At 43.2% G+C, this 18,706-nt stretch overlaps 1 protein-coding gene across 2 annotated transcripts in view; it reads right to left on the bottom strand.

Moving 5' to 3' along the window:
- The window catches only part of ptprn2 (protein tyrosine phosphatase receptor type N2), a 1,029,064-nt gene that overhangs the window by 25,216 nt on the left and 985,142 nt on the right, over positions 1–18,706 (bottom strand). For both annotated transcript variants that reach the window (XM_072254029.1, XM_072254030.1), the window contains exons 18-21: positions 17,980–18,099; positions 11,590–11,756; positions 10,483–10,536; positions 10,116–10,180 (exon numbers count right to left, since the gene is read on the bottom strand). In XM_072254029.1, the coding sequence (XP_072110130.1) occupies positions 10,116–10,180; positions 10,483–10,536; positions 11,590–11,756; positions 17,980–18,099 (406 nt within the window). The remainder of the gene's footprint in view (positions 1–10,115; positions 10,181–10,482; positions 10,537–11,589; positions 11,757–17,979; positions 18,100–18,706) is intronic.

Genomic DNA, 18,706 nt, shown 5'->3' with positions numbered 1-18,706 from the left:
ACTCAACGTCAGTAAGACAAAAGAGCTGATTGTGGACTTCAGGAAGGGTAAGACGAAGGAACACATACCAATCCTCATAGAGGGATCAGAAGTGGAGAGAGTGAGCAGCTTCAAGTTCCTGGGTGTCAAGATCTCTGAGGATCTAGCCTGGTCCCAACATATTGATGTAGTCATAAAGAAGGCAAGACAGTGGCTATACTTTATTAGGAGTTTGAAGAAATTTGGCATGTCAACAGTCAAAAACTTCTATAGTTGTACTGTGGAGAGCATTCTGACAGGCTGCTTCACTGTCTGGTATGGAGGGGCTACTGCACAGGACCGAAAGAAGCTGCAGAAGGTTGTAAATCTAGTCAGCTCCATCTTGGGCACTAGCCTACAAGGTACCCAGGATATCTTTAGGGAGCGGTGTCTCAGAAAGGCAGCGTCCATTATTAAGGACTTCCAGCACCCAGGGCATGCCCTTTTCTCATTGCTACTATTAGGTAGGAGGTACAGAAGCCTGAAGGCACACACTCAGGAATTCAGGAACAGCTTCTTCCCCTCTGCCATCCGATTCCTAAATGAACATTGAATCTTTGGACACTACCTCACTTTTTTTTAATATACAGTATTTCTGTTTTTGCACATTTTTAATAATCTATTCAATACACATAATTGATTTACTTGTTTATTATTATTATTTTTATTTTATTTTTTTCCCTCTCTGCTAGATTATGTATTGCATTGAACTGCTGCTGCTAAGTTAACAAATTTCATGTCACATGCCGGTGATAATAAACCTGATTCTGATTCTGATTCTGTGGAAGCCACATCTTAAGGATCCTTGATTGGTCAGGGCATGAAGGGATATAGGGGGAAGGCAGGAAACTGGGTTTGAGAGGAAAATTGGATCAGCCATGATGAAATGGTGGAATAGATGCGATGGGCCAAATGGCCTAATTCTGCTCCTGTATCTTATGATCTTATGATTGTATGCACAGTCTATGTTCAAAGGCTTCCTTTGTTATACTCCCCAACTCTTCCTCCGTTATATTGGTGACTGCACTGGGGCTGTTTCATGCACCTATACTGAATTTGTTAATTTTATCAATTTTGCCTCTAATTAATACCTTCTAGTTTTTACTTCCCAACCCAGGGGAAAAGACAGAGTGCATTAACCCCGCCCATGTCCTCATAGAACCTAGAACAGTACAGTACAGAGCTTCTTAAATGTTTCTTATCTATTTGCCTCTTGCACCACCCCTGGCAGTGCATTGCACGCACCCACCAGTCTCTGTCTAAAACAACCCACCCCTGACTTCTCCCCTGTATTTCTCTTCAAACACATTGAACTTATGCCCTATTCCATTCTGGGGAAAAGTCTACAGCCATCCACCCATTCCATGCCTGCTATCATCTTGTACAGCTCTGTCAAGTTACCTCTCATCCTTTGTCACTCCAGAGCTGTAGCTGGCTCAATCTATCCTCATGAATTTATACACCTCTACAAGGTCAGCAATTCCTCAATACACGAGCAAAAAGTTTATCTGACAGAGAACCCATGCCCATCCAAGTCCTGATGACACCATCTGAGCCAGCAAATGAGTACCCTTGAACCCATCCCAGTGCTTGTGACTTTTGCACAATGGATTTAAATTGAAACACAATCCGCAGCTTTCCTTCCTGGATTCCTTCAGGTGTGCGTGGTTAAAGGTTGGCACTCAAACCCCAGCAATACTTACAGATCACAGTGTAAACTTTGCTCTGCCCATCCATCAATGTGACTCAATAGCAGCCCACCCAAGTATTATGTCTGCGGAACATTTCTATTTTCCGCACCAGTTGTTATTATATCCATCCCAGGGGAGACTACAGACGGACAATTTGAGAATATTAAACTTAACGCGTACAGGCAGGAGAGGCATGTGGTCATTCAATGATATCATGACTGATCCTCCACAACTCACGATTCCTTTGAAGTCTAAAAGTCTATCTCAGCCTCAATATATTAATGACTCAGTCGCCACAGTTTTCTGGCATAGAGGATTTAGGAACATAGAACGTAAAAGGATACAGGTCAGGAACAGGACCTTCAACTGCTACTTGCGAAGGTTTAGAGTGGTTTTTGTTAGCATTCGGCCTATAAGCGTTTACACCCTTCCTATCCATGTACCTGTCCAAATGTCTTGTAAAAGTTATCATTGTATCTGCCTCAGCTGCATCCTTCGGCAGTTCATTCCACATACACACTAATCCTTGTGTAAAAACGTTGCCCTTCAAATTCACCTTTAGTCTTTGTCCCCTCACCTCAAACCTACGTCTTCCAGCTTTTGATTCTACAACCCAGGGAAAAAGACAGAGTACATTCACCCTGCCTATGTCTCTCATAGAACGTAGCACAGTACAGTAAGGGCCTTCAGTCCACAATGTTGTATCGACCTCTTAACCCGCTCTAAGATCAATCCAACCCTTCCCTCCCACGTAACCTTCTATTTATTTTTCATCCATATTCCTCCACAATTCCTGCCAAGCACAATGCCAAATTATGCTAATTATGTTCTGCCTGTACATGATATATATACTTCTGCTCGCTCTTTTTAAAAGCCTCTCAAATGCCATTGAGTCTGCTTGCACCAATATCCCCAGCGGTCCGTTCCAGCTACTGTACCTGTCACTATGCATGTAGCTGTGGAAAAAAAAACATGCCTCGCATATCTCTAAATTTTCACCTTCTCACCTTAAGTACATGTCCCCTTGTACCTGATATTTGTTCCTTGGCAGAAGGATTATGATTACTCTAATCACGCCTTTCATAAGTGTATACATTTCTATCAGGTCTCTCCTCAGCCTTCAATCCTCTGGAGAAAATAACCTAAATTTGCCCACTCTTCCTTTAATCCCTCAGATAATCTCTCTCATTGTTCCAACTGAAATCCATTAAAGTAACTAAGAGCAAAATGCTGGAAGAATTCAGCAAGTCATGCAGCAATTAAGACCCTACGACATAGGGCAGAATTAGGCCAGTCGGCCCATTGAATCTGTTCTACCATGCTATCAATGCAGATTTAATATCCCCCTCAACCCCATTCTCTTGCCTTCTCCCCCATAACCTTTTATGCCCTGACTAATGAAATACCTATCAAGCTCCGCTTTAAGTATGTCCAATGACTTGGCCTCCACAGTCATCTGTCGCAATGAATTGCACAATTTCGCTCCCCTCTGGCTAAATAAGTGCCTCCTCATCGCTGTTCTAAATGGACGTCCTTCTATTCTGTGTCCAAATTGTTCAGTAACTACTCTTCAGTCTTTCCGTCCGTGCTGGGTTGAGCATCAAGCTAGCAACTCGGCCTCATAAAAAACAGACAAATGTTAAAGAGATGGCAAGGTTGCCTCCCATTGCATCATAAAGCGTGGAGAGGAACAACAACAACAATAACAACAACATCTACTCAGTCTGGACATTTTCATGCCCTGATCCCTGGTCTACTTAGGCATTCTCAGCCTTGCACCTCTACTGTACCAGCAAGAAGGACAAGGGCAAAGGGTACATGGAAGCACCTTCTGCCAGCAGCTTCTCCTCCAGTTCACACACTACCTTGACCTGGAAGTACATCATTCCTGGAAGTTGTCTCTGGGTCTAGCTCATGGAACTCCTTCTCTGTCAGAATTGTGCAGCACGAGTGCAGGCAGAAGGGAAGGCAGCTTGCCATAGTTTTTACAGTGGTACTCAGGGATGGACTTGTCAGTGATGCACAGTTAACATAAATAAATGAAAAAAAAAACCCAAAAATACAGTGGATCAAACCACTGAGAAAGAGCAGCGCTGCTGGTCATCTCCATGCTTTCTCTCTTAATTTGGGTCGCAGGATGGGGGTTTGACATTTGTCTCTTGTGAAAAATGCAGACAATACCAATAATGAAGTCAACAGAACCAAACTTCAGAAGTGGAGTAATGCATCTCAGATAACACAGTGAACTGGAGGATTATTTTAAAACAATGACGAGTTCATAAGGAAACCATGTAGTCTGAAAGAATTATCCAACGAGGTAGGTGCCAGTATCCCAGTTTTATCATTACTGACATCTCATGAATGTATCCACTAATTCTCTGAAAGCCACAACTGCTTTGATTCCACTGCCCTTTATAGTCCGCAGAACAACACAATGCCTTTAACAGCGAATGTTTAACAGGATGATCCAGCCAAGCAACAGAAAAATGCATTACAGTTAATTTTGGTATTCCATATATTTTGTAAAATAGAATGCATTGTAAGCAAGATACCTGATCTCAGGCGTATCAGTCTTTATGTTGTTGAATTCAGAGTTGTTTTAATGGTTAGCTACATGCTGAATCTCAATAGGATGCATATCTCTGCAAACAACCAAATCCAATTACTGATTCTAAAGCAGTAACTCCTGAATATTTATATTTAATCCGTAAGGATTAGCTGGGAAATTTTCGCAGGTCACAGAGCAGTTTTCAGTTGCTTTGGCAAAAGAAATACACAATTCTTTATTTACCCTGCCTTTACCCTGATTACAGAAAATGAAGATCCCTTTGGAAGCAATTACTGCATGTCCTGTTAAGTGGAAATCACTTGTCTTGCAAATCTTTGGGACTGTGCCTAAAAGCCACCAAATTGACAAAGGAACAATCCTTCCCTCAATTCACCAAAAGAGCCATTCAGTGGCTTCAGGGAGGAGTGGGAAGGGCAGTGCCCATGCTCCTGCCTACATCAGTGTTGTTGAGGTTGAGGGAGGATAGAGTTTCAAATTTCTCGTAATGAACATGGCACATATCAACTCCAATCTTCCAGACAATTTCAACCCACTGCAATTTGCCTACCGCTGAAACAGGTCTATGATAAACACCATCTCCCTGGCCCTACATTCAGCTCTGGAGCATCTGGTATAGTAAAGACACCTGCATCAGCTCCTGTTGACAGAGTACAGTCCTGCCTTCAATACTATCATACCAAGCAAACTCATCACCAAACTCAGGATCCTGGGAATTAATGCCTTCCTCTACAACTGGATCTTTGACTTTCTGACCAACAGACCACAATTAGTAAGGCTAGGCAGAAATACCTCTGCCACGATTATTCAAAGCACTGGTGCTCCACAAGGTTATATTCTTAGCCCCCCTCTCTATTCTCTATACACTCATGACTGTGTGGCCAGATTCTGCAATAGCTCCATCTACAAATTTGCAGATGACCCAACTGTAGCAGACTGCATCTCGGATATTGATGAGTACAGGGAGGAGACAGAGAGCTTAGCACAACCCTTTTCTCAATGTCATCAAAGCAAAAGAGTTGCTCATTGACTTTGGAAAGTGGGGCAGTTCACATGCTCCTGTCTACATCAATGGTCTTGAGGTTGAGAGTTTGAAGTTCCTGTGTGTGAGCATCACCAATTGCCTGTGCTACTCCAACCATGATGAGGTCACGGCCAAGAAAGCTCACCTATGTCTCTACTTCCCCAGGAGGCTAAAGAAATTTGGCACGTCCTAGATGTCTCTATCAGTTTTTAATCGATGCTCTGTAAAAGCATTCTCTCTGATACATAGTGGCTTGGTATGGCAATTGCTCTGCACGTGACCGCAGGAAACTGCAGAGTTGTGGACACATCTCAGTATGTCACAGAAACCAGCCTTCCCTCTATGCGCTCTCTATAGCTCACTGTCTCAGTAAAGCAGTCAGCACAATCAGAGACTCCACCTATTCCAGACATTCTCTCTTGTCTCCTCTTCCAGAGTGCAGAAGATACAAACGCCTCATAGTACATACACCAGGCTCAAGGACAGCTTCTTCCCTGCTGTTATAAGACTACTTAATGTTTCCTTAGTACGATAAGATGGCCTCTTGTCCTCACAATCTACCTCATTATGATCCTGCACCTTGTGTTTGCGTTGTTTTTTTTTACTGGCTCTGCACTTTCTCTGTAGCTGTTGCACCTTATTCTGCATTCTGTCTTTGTTTTACCTTGTACAGCCTCAATGCACTGTGCACTGATTTGATCTTTATGAACAAGACAAGCTTTTCACTCTATCTCAGTACATGTGACAATAATAAACCAATTCCAGTTTCAACAGGCACTGAAAATAACCATTTGTTCCTTTCTATATGGCTTGTTCAGGAACTCTTTGCAAAATTCATTGCTAAAGACAACCAGTAATGGACCTGCAATCCTCCAGGGTAACCTTGTTTGGTTTTCAGGAGTGTCTGGAAGAGAAGAAGGGAAGAGAAGAAGGGAAGAGGAGAGGGAGAGAAGAAGAGGGGGAGATATTCAGTGGATGTGGTACGAATTTCCTTGTGTGACCCTGAAGTCCTACCTAAAAGTTTAGTCTGTGAACTAATCTGACAGCACAGTGAGAAAATTAAAGACTGCATTGTTTGAGGTGATTTTGTATGTCACCAAGGACTACCAAATTTCTACAGATGAATCATGGAGAGCATTCTGATTGGTTGTGTCACTGCCTGGTATGGAGTCTGTAATGCAGAAGTTCAAATAAAGCTGCAGAGGGCTGTAGACTCATTCAGCTCCATCATAGGTGATAGACACCCCACGATCGAGGACATCTTCAAAAGGCAGTGCCTCAAGAAGGTGGCATTATTATAAAAAGACCCTCACCTTCCAGCACGTGTCCTCTTCTCATTGCTACCATCAGGGAGGAGATACGGGAGCCTGAAGATACGCACTTAACGTTTTAGGGACAGCTTGTGCTCCTCCACCATCAGATTTATGAACAGTCCATGAGCCTGTGAACTCTACCTCACTAATTTTGCATTATTTATTTTTTTTACATAAACTGTGTATTTCTTATTGTAATTTATAGTAATTGTTTATGTACTGCACTACTGCTACCGCAAAACAATAAATCTCTTGACATATGCCAGTGATAGCAGACATATTATCATACAGGGACCACCGCCATAACAGGGATAGAGTTCCCCATGTCCTTACCTACCACCCCACATCCAGCAATCATTCTCTGCAAATTCACCTCTCAGCTTCTCACTCCATCCCCTGTCCCCCACCCGTCCACCTTCCCCATCTCCTGGCTTCACCTATCATTTGCCAGTTTATACTCCTTCCTCTCCCCCCCACCTTCCTACCCTGGGTTCTTCCCCCTTTCTTTCCAGTCCTGTTGAAGGTTCTTGGCCTGAAATGCCTCTCTGTAGATACTGCCTGACATGCCGAGTTTCTTCAGTATTTTGTGTGTGATTTCCAGCATCTGTAGAATCTCCTGTGCTTGTGTCAGGGATAATAAGCCTGATTCTGATTCCAAAGATTCTGATTTGCAACAGTTCCTGAGATGAAGGATTGTGCTTGTCAGGTTAGGCTGGAGAAAATGGGGTTATCGATGTATTAAATAAGTTTTGTGGTGATGTAATAGAGAAATACAAGATCATTATAGGTTTAGGCAGGTTAATTAAAGCAATTAATAAATGGTTCAAAGACCAGAGGGCATAGATTTAAAATTCTTGGCAGAAGCTATAAAAGTATTTATTCACAGAGAGCAGATATGAACCTGAACTCAGTGTGTGAAGGGATGGCAGAAAGAATCAATCTTGTCCTTCAAGAGTAAATTACATGGGCACTGGAAACAAAATAACTTGTAGATCTATGGATAAAAGAGGGGTGATGAAGTGAATGGGACAATGTTACCAGGACCCAGCAAAGGCTCAAGGAAAGATGGCATTGTGATACAGCAGGAGCTGAACAGTTCTAGCCAGCCGGGTTTGATCTAAACCTTAGGTGCTGTCTATATGGAGTTTGTTCTTTTCCCAAATGTGCTCCTATTTCTTTGCACGTACAAGGACATGCCAGTTGGTGAGTTAATTGGCAGCAGTAAATTACCCTTTGCCGGTAGGTAAGTGGTAGAGTCCGAGGTGAGTTAATGGGAATATAGGGAGAATTGGAAAATCGGATTAATGAAGAATAGAGTAAATGAGTAGGTTGACGGGCAGAGGTTTGAAGAGCCCTTTTCAATGCCGTATTTCTCTATGGTTCAAACACCGAATGAACCTTTTCTCTAAGATTCTATGACTCTTTTGCATAGAGGACTGAACATTCTTAACAGCGGGTTCAGGATCTGCTTTTTGTACTGTTAACTGTCTCCTTCCCACTCGACTTTCCCTTCACAGGTAATGTTTGAAATCAAGGGAATGCAGCTGCTAGAATCCAGAGCCACACAAAAAGCTGGAGGAACCCAGCAGGACGGTCAACATCTATAGATGTTTGCACATAGCCTCATATTGGGAGCAGAGGAGGCCAAGGACAGGCATGTCAGTGTAGGCAAGGAAAGGAGGATTAAAATGGCTGCCAATCAGACAGTATGGAAGTGGGAAGTACCTGCATAGATGCTGCCAGTCCTGATGAATTCCTCCAGCTTTCTGGATTGTGATTTATTTACATAGTTACCCTTTACTTTTTACTACAAAACAGTCACGGACACAAACCAGTTCATCACAGGAGAAGTCCTCCCTGCCACTGAGCACATCTACACGGAGCGCTGCCACAAGAAAGCAGTATCCATCATCAAGGACCCCCACCATCCAGACCATGCTCTCTTCTCACTCTTGCCACTGGGAAGGAGGTACAGGAGCTTTAGGTCCCATACCACCAGGGTCAGAAACAGTTATTACCCTTCAACCATCCGAGTTCTGAACCAAAATGGACACCTTCGCTCACCATAACACTGAGCAATCACTGAAGACAACCTTCAGACTCACTTTCAAGGACTTTACAACTCATGGTCTTGGTATTAATTATGACTTGATTCTTTCTGTATTTTCACAGATTGTCAGTCATTGTGTGTAGTTTTTCATTGATTCTATTTCATTTGTTTGCACTACTATGAATACCTACAAGAAAATGAACTTCAGTGTAGTATATAGTGAAAAATATGTACTTTAATAATAAATTTACTTTGAACTTTGATATTGCAATCTTCTGTTCAAAGTTGATCGCCCTCCTATTTTGTTTCAGAAATTTGAGCTTTCTCAATCGTTGAACCAGATTCATCTACTGATCTTAACCTCCTAGATTTTGCTAAAATGCACTGAAAGGTTACTGGAGTTATATCTCCTACTCTTTCACCTACAGCATCTCCTCAAACACCAGTAGCTGTGAACTAGTATTCTCTTTGCCAAAGTTCCACTATTGACCCTGTGCTAACGAAGCAAGACCCATTCTCCAAGTCCCACATTCACACATTGTGGCTTTTATTTCAAAAGACTGGCAAGAGAGATTTAGTGGTTGACAACCTCACTTTAGCCTTTGATCAGCAGATGAACACTGGGATCTCTTTCGCTAGGCTTCGAAATTTTTTTTGCACAGACAAAGGGGGCCTTGGCCCCAGAAGCCAGGCTCGGATTCTTTCAGAGCAAACTCTTTGCTCGCCTCTCGTTCTGACAGCCTGGGAACGACCCAGCCCAGCAGGGGCTTAGGTGCCCACTCTGCCCTTTGATCTCTCCATTTGAACAGAAGACAAATCTCCAGTTCAGAGCATCTCAAACCTCATGGACCACAGGCAAAATGTTGTGGAGGTCAGTATGGTGGGGCAGTAGTGATCCACTTAGCGGAACATTCCTTCTGCCCAATTTCACATGCCTTCCTATGTATTGTGCAAGCATTAAGCCCATGGTTTGAAAAGCAGCTTTACGATGTATGATCGAAAGGTTAAAAAAAGGCCTTCAAAGTACCGTTTACAAATAATGTCATTTGACAAAGCTGCTTCAGGTTCAAGATGCTTCAACATTTTCCACACTGGTAGATATATTCCTTTCCTCTTCTTCAGAAGTAAACCCCATCCACCTCTGGTTGAACAGTACATTGAATCTTTCAGCTACTCTGCTCTCAGAAAAAAAGCTTTTTCATTTTGTAGCCATTAATTGCACTCAATGGTTTTGCAGTGCTCGGCCTTTAGTTTGGAATGAACAGACACAGTGGAGACTGCGGCAGTGCAAATAACCACAGGTCACCGAGCCAAAGGCAGAATCTGCCCCGAACATATTCTCATTTTGCCCGTCTCTCGAATGCAAGTGCCTGTGGTTTCCAAGAGCAACGGTCGCCACAACACAGAAGCGCGTACGTGCTAGGAAGCAACAAAAGAAGCCATCGACTCTCACCTTTGCCCATCCTATTCAGAACCATGTCAATCAGAATGTAGGTCCCTGTTCTTCCAGCTCCATCACTGCCAATGACAAGAAAGGAGGAAGGGGGGGCAGGGTGGGGAATGGGGAATGGGGGAGGGAGGACAGAAAAAGATTGCTTATCAGCACCACGTTATTCAGTTGAAGAAAACAGCTGCCGTCATCCCTCTCACTTATCGTTCTTGCAGAGTGTGGGGGCAGGGCTGGGAGATGGCCCACCATTACATCAGCTATTTATCGGGGAACTACCGCTGATGATCAGCAGGTTGGGCTCAGTTAACATAGCTCCCATTCCCCAACCCTCTGATTAATCTAAAAAAAATCACAGAGGAGCTGTACTTGCCTGCAGTGAACAATTATCGGACATGAGCGTCCCCTGTAGCACTTGTTCACTTTTCTGCAATGAAACAGATAAGACTGAATTTGAATAGGCAGCATTATAACTTGGAATATTTACTTGATAAAGCTCACCTCTGCCAAACAACTCAGCTTGACAACGCAGTGCAATTTGTGTCTTTGTATGTGTGTGTGTGTGTGTGTGTGTGTGTGTGTGTGTGTGTGTGTGTGTGTGTGTGTGTGTGTGTGTGTGTGTGTACGCGCACACGCGCGCTTGCATGTGGGCATTATCTTTGGACAGAGACGCACCTCACCCTCAATCGAGCAAAGTGACCGAAAACATACAGCAATTAGTGATACAAACCAGCCTTCAGCTCAAGAGAGAAGCCACCATGCAAACCGTTAGCAAGCAAAGGTCAAAGGTCGTTAGCGGCCAAGGAGAGGACCTTTTTTGCCCCACCCCTGCATTGTTCCCTGGTGCAGAGTCACAGTTTCCAATGATCACTTTTGTGACTATGCAACTGGGCTCATATTACTAGCTGCAACATCACAAAAATGACACTGGCAACTGTTAATGAGCTGGCAACATAAGGTTTGTCCATTTAAAGAGTGAACACTGTTAGTAAATTCTGTAGCGCACAGCAAGAAAACACATCAGCTGAGGGAAATATCGAACATAATTTCAAATTTAAAAGAGTCTTTCATACGCTCAGGTTACTTTTTGCTCTGTTTTTGTCTCACACTTTCCTTTAACGTGTAAATTTGCTCCCTCTTGAGACACAGAGTAAATTAATTAGACATATCAGTTGTCGAACTGCAGTCAGAAGGTACAGCCTCTGCTGCATTACCTGAACTTCTTCATTGCGATGCCAGTCATGCATTGGCAGTCAACGTCCTCACCAGCGTTCAAATCTGGCAAAGCTGATGCTTAAAACTAACGTTTCAGCACATTGGCACACAACGTCTACCGGTGAGCTACTGATCGAGCTTTTCATTTCACTGGCGACACCCCACAACGCCTCTCAGCTCTCTCGGAGCAGCAAGTGGCGGTGGGGGAGAAATTAAAGGAAGCGCACACTGGGATGAGGTGCGGGGTGCCGTCTGGCTGCTGTACCTGCGGAAGTCCAGGAGGGACCGGGTGGATGAGGGGACGGCATGGTCAAGCCAACTCAGGAAGTGGAACTGCGTCACTGTGCGGGTCTCGTTGGTCTGGAGGTTTTTGAGGTAAAAGCTTCGTACCAGGAAGTCTTCACACCAGATGTGCTCCGAGACGAGGTTAACCTGAAGTTGACAAAACCTTTTAAAATTAAGGGGGTTATTACAAAAGTCCACATCACGGAAACAGGTCAAATAAATGGGGTAACACACACAGAATGCTGGATGCAGTCAGCAGGCCAGGGAGCATCTATGGAGAAGAATAAACAGTCGACATTTTGGGCCAAAACCCTTCATCAATCCTGATGAGGGATCCTGGCCTAAAACATTGACTGTTCATTCCTCTGCACAGATGTTGCTTGGCCTGCTGATTTCCTCCAGAATGTTGTGTGTGTGTGTGTGTGTTACTCTGGATTTCCAGCATCTGCAGATTCTCTTGTGATCAAATAAATATGGTTAAGGATGATGGGCAGCAGGCAGGAGAATGGGTTTGGAAAAAAAACAGCCATGATTAAATGGCAGAGCAGATTTGATGGGCTAAATGGCCTAATTCTGCTCATATATCTTGTGGCCATTCAGGGTCATGTTGTACATCATCTTCTTCCAAATTCATCCTGTCAACCTAACTCTCTACTCACGGTATTTATCTGTTTTCTCCTTCAGAATTTACATGCCTCAATCATGAGTGCCATTCTAACATTCAATGAATAAGAATTTACAGGATTTACTGGTGACTATTTTACACACATTTCTTCATTATGTACTTTTATACATGTAAACAGCTCTTTGAACTCTTTGGGTGGTCCCTACTAGGGACTGCAACATGGATTTAAAGGTGATAGGATCTAGAATTTGCGCAGAAACGGGTCTCGCAGTCAGCCCATGCTGCGTTCATGCCCCACATGATCCTCCTCACTCCCATCTTTTATCTGATTAGAATATGTAGGAGGGAAGTGAAGGCAGGCTCCATCAACACCCGCACGTTGCATGGTTGTCAAGGCAGTGTGGCTTCTTCTCTCTGGGGTGCAGTTTAACTTACTCTAGACCTTGATTTACCTACCAGAACAAACGATCTGCTATCCTCCCCTTGTAGGTACCGACACACCCTGAGGTTGTACATAATCTGCAATGACCAACTAACCTGCCATCTTTGGACTGTGAGAGGAAATCAGAGGACCTGGAGGAAACACACGTGGTCCCGGGGAAAACGGCCAAACTCCTTACAGACAGCGGCGGTAATTTGTACAATTATCCATATAGGTTTACTCATTTACAGACAGTTATGTTGAACACATACATAGGCTTTCATAAAGATATCAAGAGTGATTTTAATAGAGTCATACAGAACACAATCAGGCCCTTTGCCCATCAGGTCCAAGTTGACCATGAGCAGGCCATCTATACTCATCCCATTTACTTGGTCCACAAACTTCCTGTGCCTGAGAGATTCAAGCCCTTGTCTAGATACCTAATAAACATTTTGGGGGTCTTTCTCTCCACCACCCCCTTGGGAAGTGTATTCCAGATTCTAACCACCCCCCAAGGAAAACCTCTAAAAGATTAGTTTTGACACATGCACATCGAAGCATAGAGTGAAATGCATCATTTTGCTTCATCAACCTACACACTCTGAGAAAATGCCACGATGCTTCTGGCTCCAACAGAGCATGCCCACAACTTATTAACTCTAACCCCTAGATCTTTGGAATGTGGGAGGAAACTGGAGCACCCAGAGAAAACTTATGCAGTCATGGGAGGATCATACGACGTCTTTACAGACAGCAGCGGAATTGAACCTGGGTCGCTGGCGCTGAAATGGCTTTGCACTACCGCCCACCCATATACTACTGTGCTGCCCATACATTACAATGTCTCCCTATACGTGAAACGGGAGAGAGAGCCTGTGGTATGTTGAATACCGGGTGAATGAGTAGTCTTTGGGGTACTGCAACTATGTGTTTTTATTGATGCTTTGCCGTGCGCTTGAGTGCTCGGGTGGGGGGGCTGCCGATGCTTTTTTGCTGGTGGGGGAGGGGGCAGATCATTGCTTTGCTGCTGCTTATGTGTGGGTGGAGGGAGTTGGGGGGGGCTTTGGTGTTCTACCATTTAACTGTCATTCATTCTTCGGGGGTATCCTCTATTTTCGTGGATGTTTGCGAAGAGAAAGAATTTCAAGATGTATATTGTATACATTCCTCTGACATTAAATGTACCTTTTCACTTGAACCTTTGACCTACGGTTTGATATACTTCTACCTTGGAGCTTAATCACTACAGCCCTTATAAGAGAGAGAGAGAATGAATACTGTTTGAAAGATTTCATAATTATAGTTAGAATACAGTCATGAAAAGAAAGTTAAGGGCTCAGCGGTTCACTGAGGTGAGAGTCAGAGGGATGCAGGTGGGTCTCGTGGACCAGCTGAGCTGAAAAGAGATTAGAAGGAATTATGGGTATCGAATTAGGCTGGGAGAACTTCAGAAAGTTGGTTTGACAAGCTTGGGGGAACGAAACAGGTGGGAAAGACAGTTCATTGGATAGCCCACGTTTTACAAATGTGCAGACCTGGGGGATATATATAAGGAAGAGGATCAGCAGGAGGCCATTCAGCTCCACATATCACGGCAATGCACCCCACCGTAAGGTCAGCAGAAACACCAATAGGATGTAATGCACAACAGGCAAACACCATTGACATTCAAACTCACAACCAGGTTTATGAGCTGCTGTCCCTTTCATACCAGATCATTCATGATCAGAGTACTTGATGTCATGGGGAATGTGGCCCACTTACAATTTCCATTCCTTCTCTCTCATAGTTACATTGAGTGACTACTGTTTTACATTCTTGCTTTCTCAGTCAAAGTTTATGGGGATGCACTCACTACCCCATCAAATAAAATATTTTGACAGTTTCAAAGGTTTAACAGTGTCACTAAATATTTTTCAATTTTCCGTTTCATTTTAGTTAGAGATAGAAACATAGAAACATAGAAAAACATACAGCACAATACAGGCCCTTCGGCCCACAAAGTTGTGCCAAACATGTCCCTACCTTAGAACTACCTAGGCTTTACTCATAGCCCTCTATTTTTCTAAGCTCCATGTAGCCATCCAGGAGTCCCTTAAAAGACCCTATCGTTTCCACCTCCCCCACCGCCGCCGGCAGCCCATTCCACGCACTCACCATTCTCTGTGTAAAAATCTTATCCCTGACATCTCCTCTGTACCTACTTCCAAGCACCTTAAAACTATGCCCTCTCATGCTAGCTATTTCAGCCCTGGGGAAAAGCCTCTGACTATCCACACGATCAATGCATCTCATTATCTTGTACGCCTCTATCAAGTCACCTCTCATCCTCCATTGTTCCAAGGAGAAAAGGCGAGTTCACTGAACCTATTCTCATAAGGCATGCTTCCCAATCCAGGCAACATCTTTGTAAATCTCCTCTGCACTCTTTCTATGGTTTCCATGTCCTTCCTATAGTGAGGTGACCAGAATTGAGCACGGTACTCCAAGTCGGGTCTGACCAGGGTCCTATATAGCTGCAACATTACCTCTCAGCTCAAGCTCAATCCCAATCCCACAGTTGATGAAGGCCAATGCACTGTATGCCTTCTTAACCACAGAGTCAATCTGCGTAGCAGCTTTGGATGTCCTATGGACTCGGACTCCTAGATCCTTCTGATCCTCCACACTTACCATTCTTACCATTAATACTATATTCTGCCATCATATTTGACCTACCAAAATGAACCACCTCACACTTATCTAGGTTGAACTCCATCTGCCACTTCTCAGCCCAGTTTTGCATCCTATCAATGTCCCGTTGTAACCTCTGACAGCCCTCCACACTATCCACAACACCCCCAACCTTTGTGTCATCAGCAAATTTACTAACCCTCCATTGGTCACTGATCTCCATGCAGAATATGACCCATCTCAAGTCAAGTCAAGTCAAGTTTATTGTCATTTCGACCATAAGCTGCTGGTACAGTACACAGTAAAAACGAAACACTGTTCCTCCAGGACCCTGGTGCTACATGAAACAACACAAAACTACACTGGACTATGTGAGACATCACAAGGCTACACCAGACTACGTAAAACAACATTAAAAAACTGCACTAGACTACAGACCTGCACAGGACTACATAAAGTGCACAAAACAGTGCAGGGCAGTACAATCATTAATAAACAAGACAATAGGCACAGTAGAGGACAAATTACAATATAATAATAAATGCTGTAGATGTCAGTCTACAACAACTCTTTGCCTTCTGTGGGCAAGCCAGTTCTGGATCCACAAAGCGATGGCCCCTTGGATCCCATGCCTCCTTACTTTCTCAATAAGCCTTGCATGGGGTACCTTATCAAATACCTTGCTAAAATCCATATACACTACATCAAATGCCTAGAAATCGCATTAATCCAAGAATGATTTCAGCAACTCCTCAATCTTCTACTAGTTTGCCTTCTGCTCAGCTTTCTTTCACCCACTGTAATTAAATTTTGATTATAACACCATGACTCAATGCAAAGCATTGGCTTAATTCCATAGACAATACAATGGTGGTCGTGAATAGGACATCAAGTTACTGGTGGTGATTGAGGTAATTGAGGTAATTGTTGTTCCTTTCCATTTCTTTAGCATTTTGTCTGTTTTTTTTTACCAGTCCAAATTGCTAGCTTGTTGTTTTACCAGGCCAAATTGCTAGCCTGTTGCTCAGTGCAGTATGATCAGAAAGTATGCAAGGAGCTGGCTGGATTCGAACTCGGGACCACTTGCCTCAAAGTCCGGTGAGGATGCCACTACACCACCGGCTGGCGAGTGAAGTAATGTAATATCCGTGTATTTAAGATTTGGCGAATATAAACACGGGAACAATAATGTGAAATTAGAAAAATTAAAAAGCAGTCACTCAGTGAACAACACACAATCCGCTAAAGGAGCTCAGCGGTATAAGGGTGGCACGGTACGGTACTGGTTAGCACAACGCTTTACTGTACTAGCAACCCGGGTTCAATTCCTGCCACTGTCTGTAAGGAATTTGTATATTCACCCCGTGACCGTGTGGGTTTCCTCCCAAAGTCCAAAAATGTACCAGTTGGTATGCTAATTGAACATTGTAAATTGTCCTGTGATTAAGCTAGGGTCAAATCAGGGGATTGCTGGACGGCGTGGCTGGAAGGGATAGTAGGGCCTGTTCCATACTGTATCTCAATAAATAAATGAGAGGAAAGGAATTGCTGAGGTTTCGGGTCAAAACCCTGCATCAGAATCCAGTGAAATTGTGACATCAGTTCCCTACAGTAGTTACACAGTAAAATTGACAGAGGCATGTCGGCTGGCTGGGACGTATGGCACTAAGCCAGCTAGTTAAAATAATACTCTGCAGATAGGTACTGTCATCATGCCTAACTTTGTCTGTTGGAGATTATGTTCAGTTAGCAAGCAGTTCATTTTTAATATTGCTATGAATATTAGAGTCAGATTGAATGAATGAAGTACAGTGGATTCCAGTTAATTGGGACATATCGGGACAAGTACATTTTGGCCCAATTAGCTAAAGTTTCATGGAAATAGTTAAAAAGATATAAAAAAGACAAACTACTGTTTAACAAATTATGTATTTTTATAATTTAACAAATTATCAATAGTACTACAGTACTATAAAACTGTGTATTAGTTCCCTGAAGTTATTGATGGAGAAATTCATCCAGTGTTCGCTGCCGTGCTCTTTTGATTGGCAGTAAATGAACAAAATCAGCACAGAAACCTGGTGCAGATAGATGTAAATAAAGGACTGCCCTCATACAATTTTTGAGAATTGCGTCCTCCAAATCTTAAATTTCATTGTCGCATTCAGGATGATTTCAATACTTCCAATTTTCTCGTAGTTCCAAATTTGTTGAAGTAGTGAAATAGTTCTGTTTTCATTCCCAGCCATTCCTATCATCTCTAAGCTTTAATGCTTGAAACCACAGTGAGCAAAACGGTTTTGAATTGTCTTGTCAACTATCAGTGACAAAAATCACTTTTTTTTTTTAACACAAACCAGATGTTATTTAAAAAACTGTTCACTCTAAGCACAGTGTAGTGACTAACGGTCTTGCAAGTCCACTCGTCTGATGCTGGTTAGAAACTATTCAGCAACAGTCTCCTGCCCCAATTAAGCAGCATAGTGGCCCAAATAAATACAGAGAAATCACAACTATTTTCTCGATTAGTTTTTGTTCTTTAAGAGTTATTCTAAACAAGTGACTAACCCGATTAACTGATGGCCCAATTAACCGGACTCTACTGTACTGTTCTTCAGTGAAGGACACTGCGAAGACGTGCACCTTACCTCGTAGATGTGATAGAGGTTCGAACCCTCATCCGGCCAATAATGGTGACACTGTTTGACTCCATTTTCTGTCAAGGGCGTCAGCATGACAATAACCACACAGCCGTTCTCCCAAACCATCTGAAGGAAAGCACAAGAGACTGTGGTCACAAACGTGAAGAGGTAATTACTAGTATTGTGGGTCACACTCAGAAATCACAAACCCCCAAGATGAAGGCATTTTAAAAAGATCTGATTCATGTTTTGTTTGCCAAGCTGCAGAGGAAACTGGATTTGCAGCTTTTAGTACATTTTATTATTTTCTTCAAGAGTTAATAATTGCATTGGAAATACTGAGTAGAGCTACTGGGACTTGATGTTTCAATCCCTATGGTAAGTCAGCACTCTCGATGTTGGCAGTGGGCTTGGAGTGGTGACAAGGAGGGAGGGTAGGTACGTCATTGGGGTCATCAGGTGGGCACTCTCCTTCTTTGACGTTTCGTTGATAAGCCCACGACGTCTCCAGAGGGCTCAACGGTGCTACCTGGTGTCTCAGATACACCCCCCCTCAGTTCCATACGCTCTTGCCTTCATCTTGCAGCCCAGTTGTTGTCTTTCCTTTTAATCCAAATCCAATTGTTGTTTTCTTCTGCTGCATTTGACAACCATGATAGAATTGTTATAAAAATTACATTTTATCTTAGGAACACAAATTTCTCTTTTCACTAGTGCTAAATGCAGAAGGCTC

Source organism: Mobula birostris, chromosome 3, assembly GCF_030028105.1.
Source record: "Mobula birostris isolate sMobBir1 chromosome 3, sMobBir1.hap1, whole genome shotgun sequence".
NCBI lineage: Eukaryota > Metazoa > Chordata > Chondrichthyes > Myliobatiformes > Myliobatidae > Mobula > Mobula birostris.
This window is presented reverse-complemented; position numbering and strand designations above follow the sequence as displayed.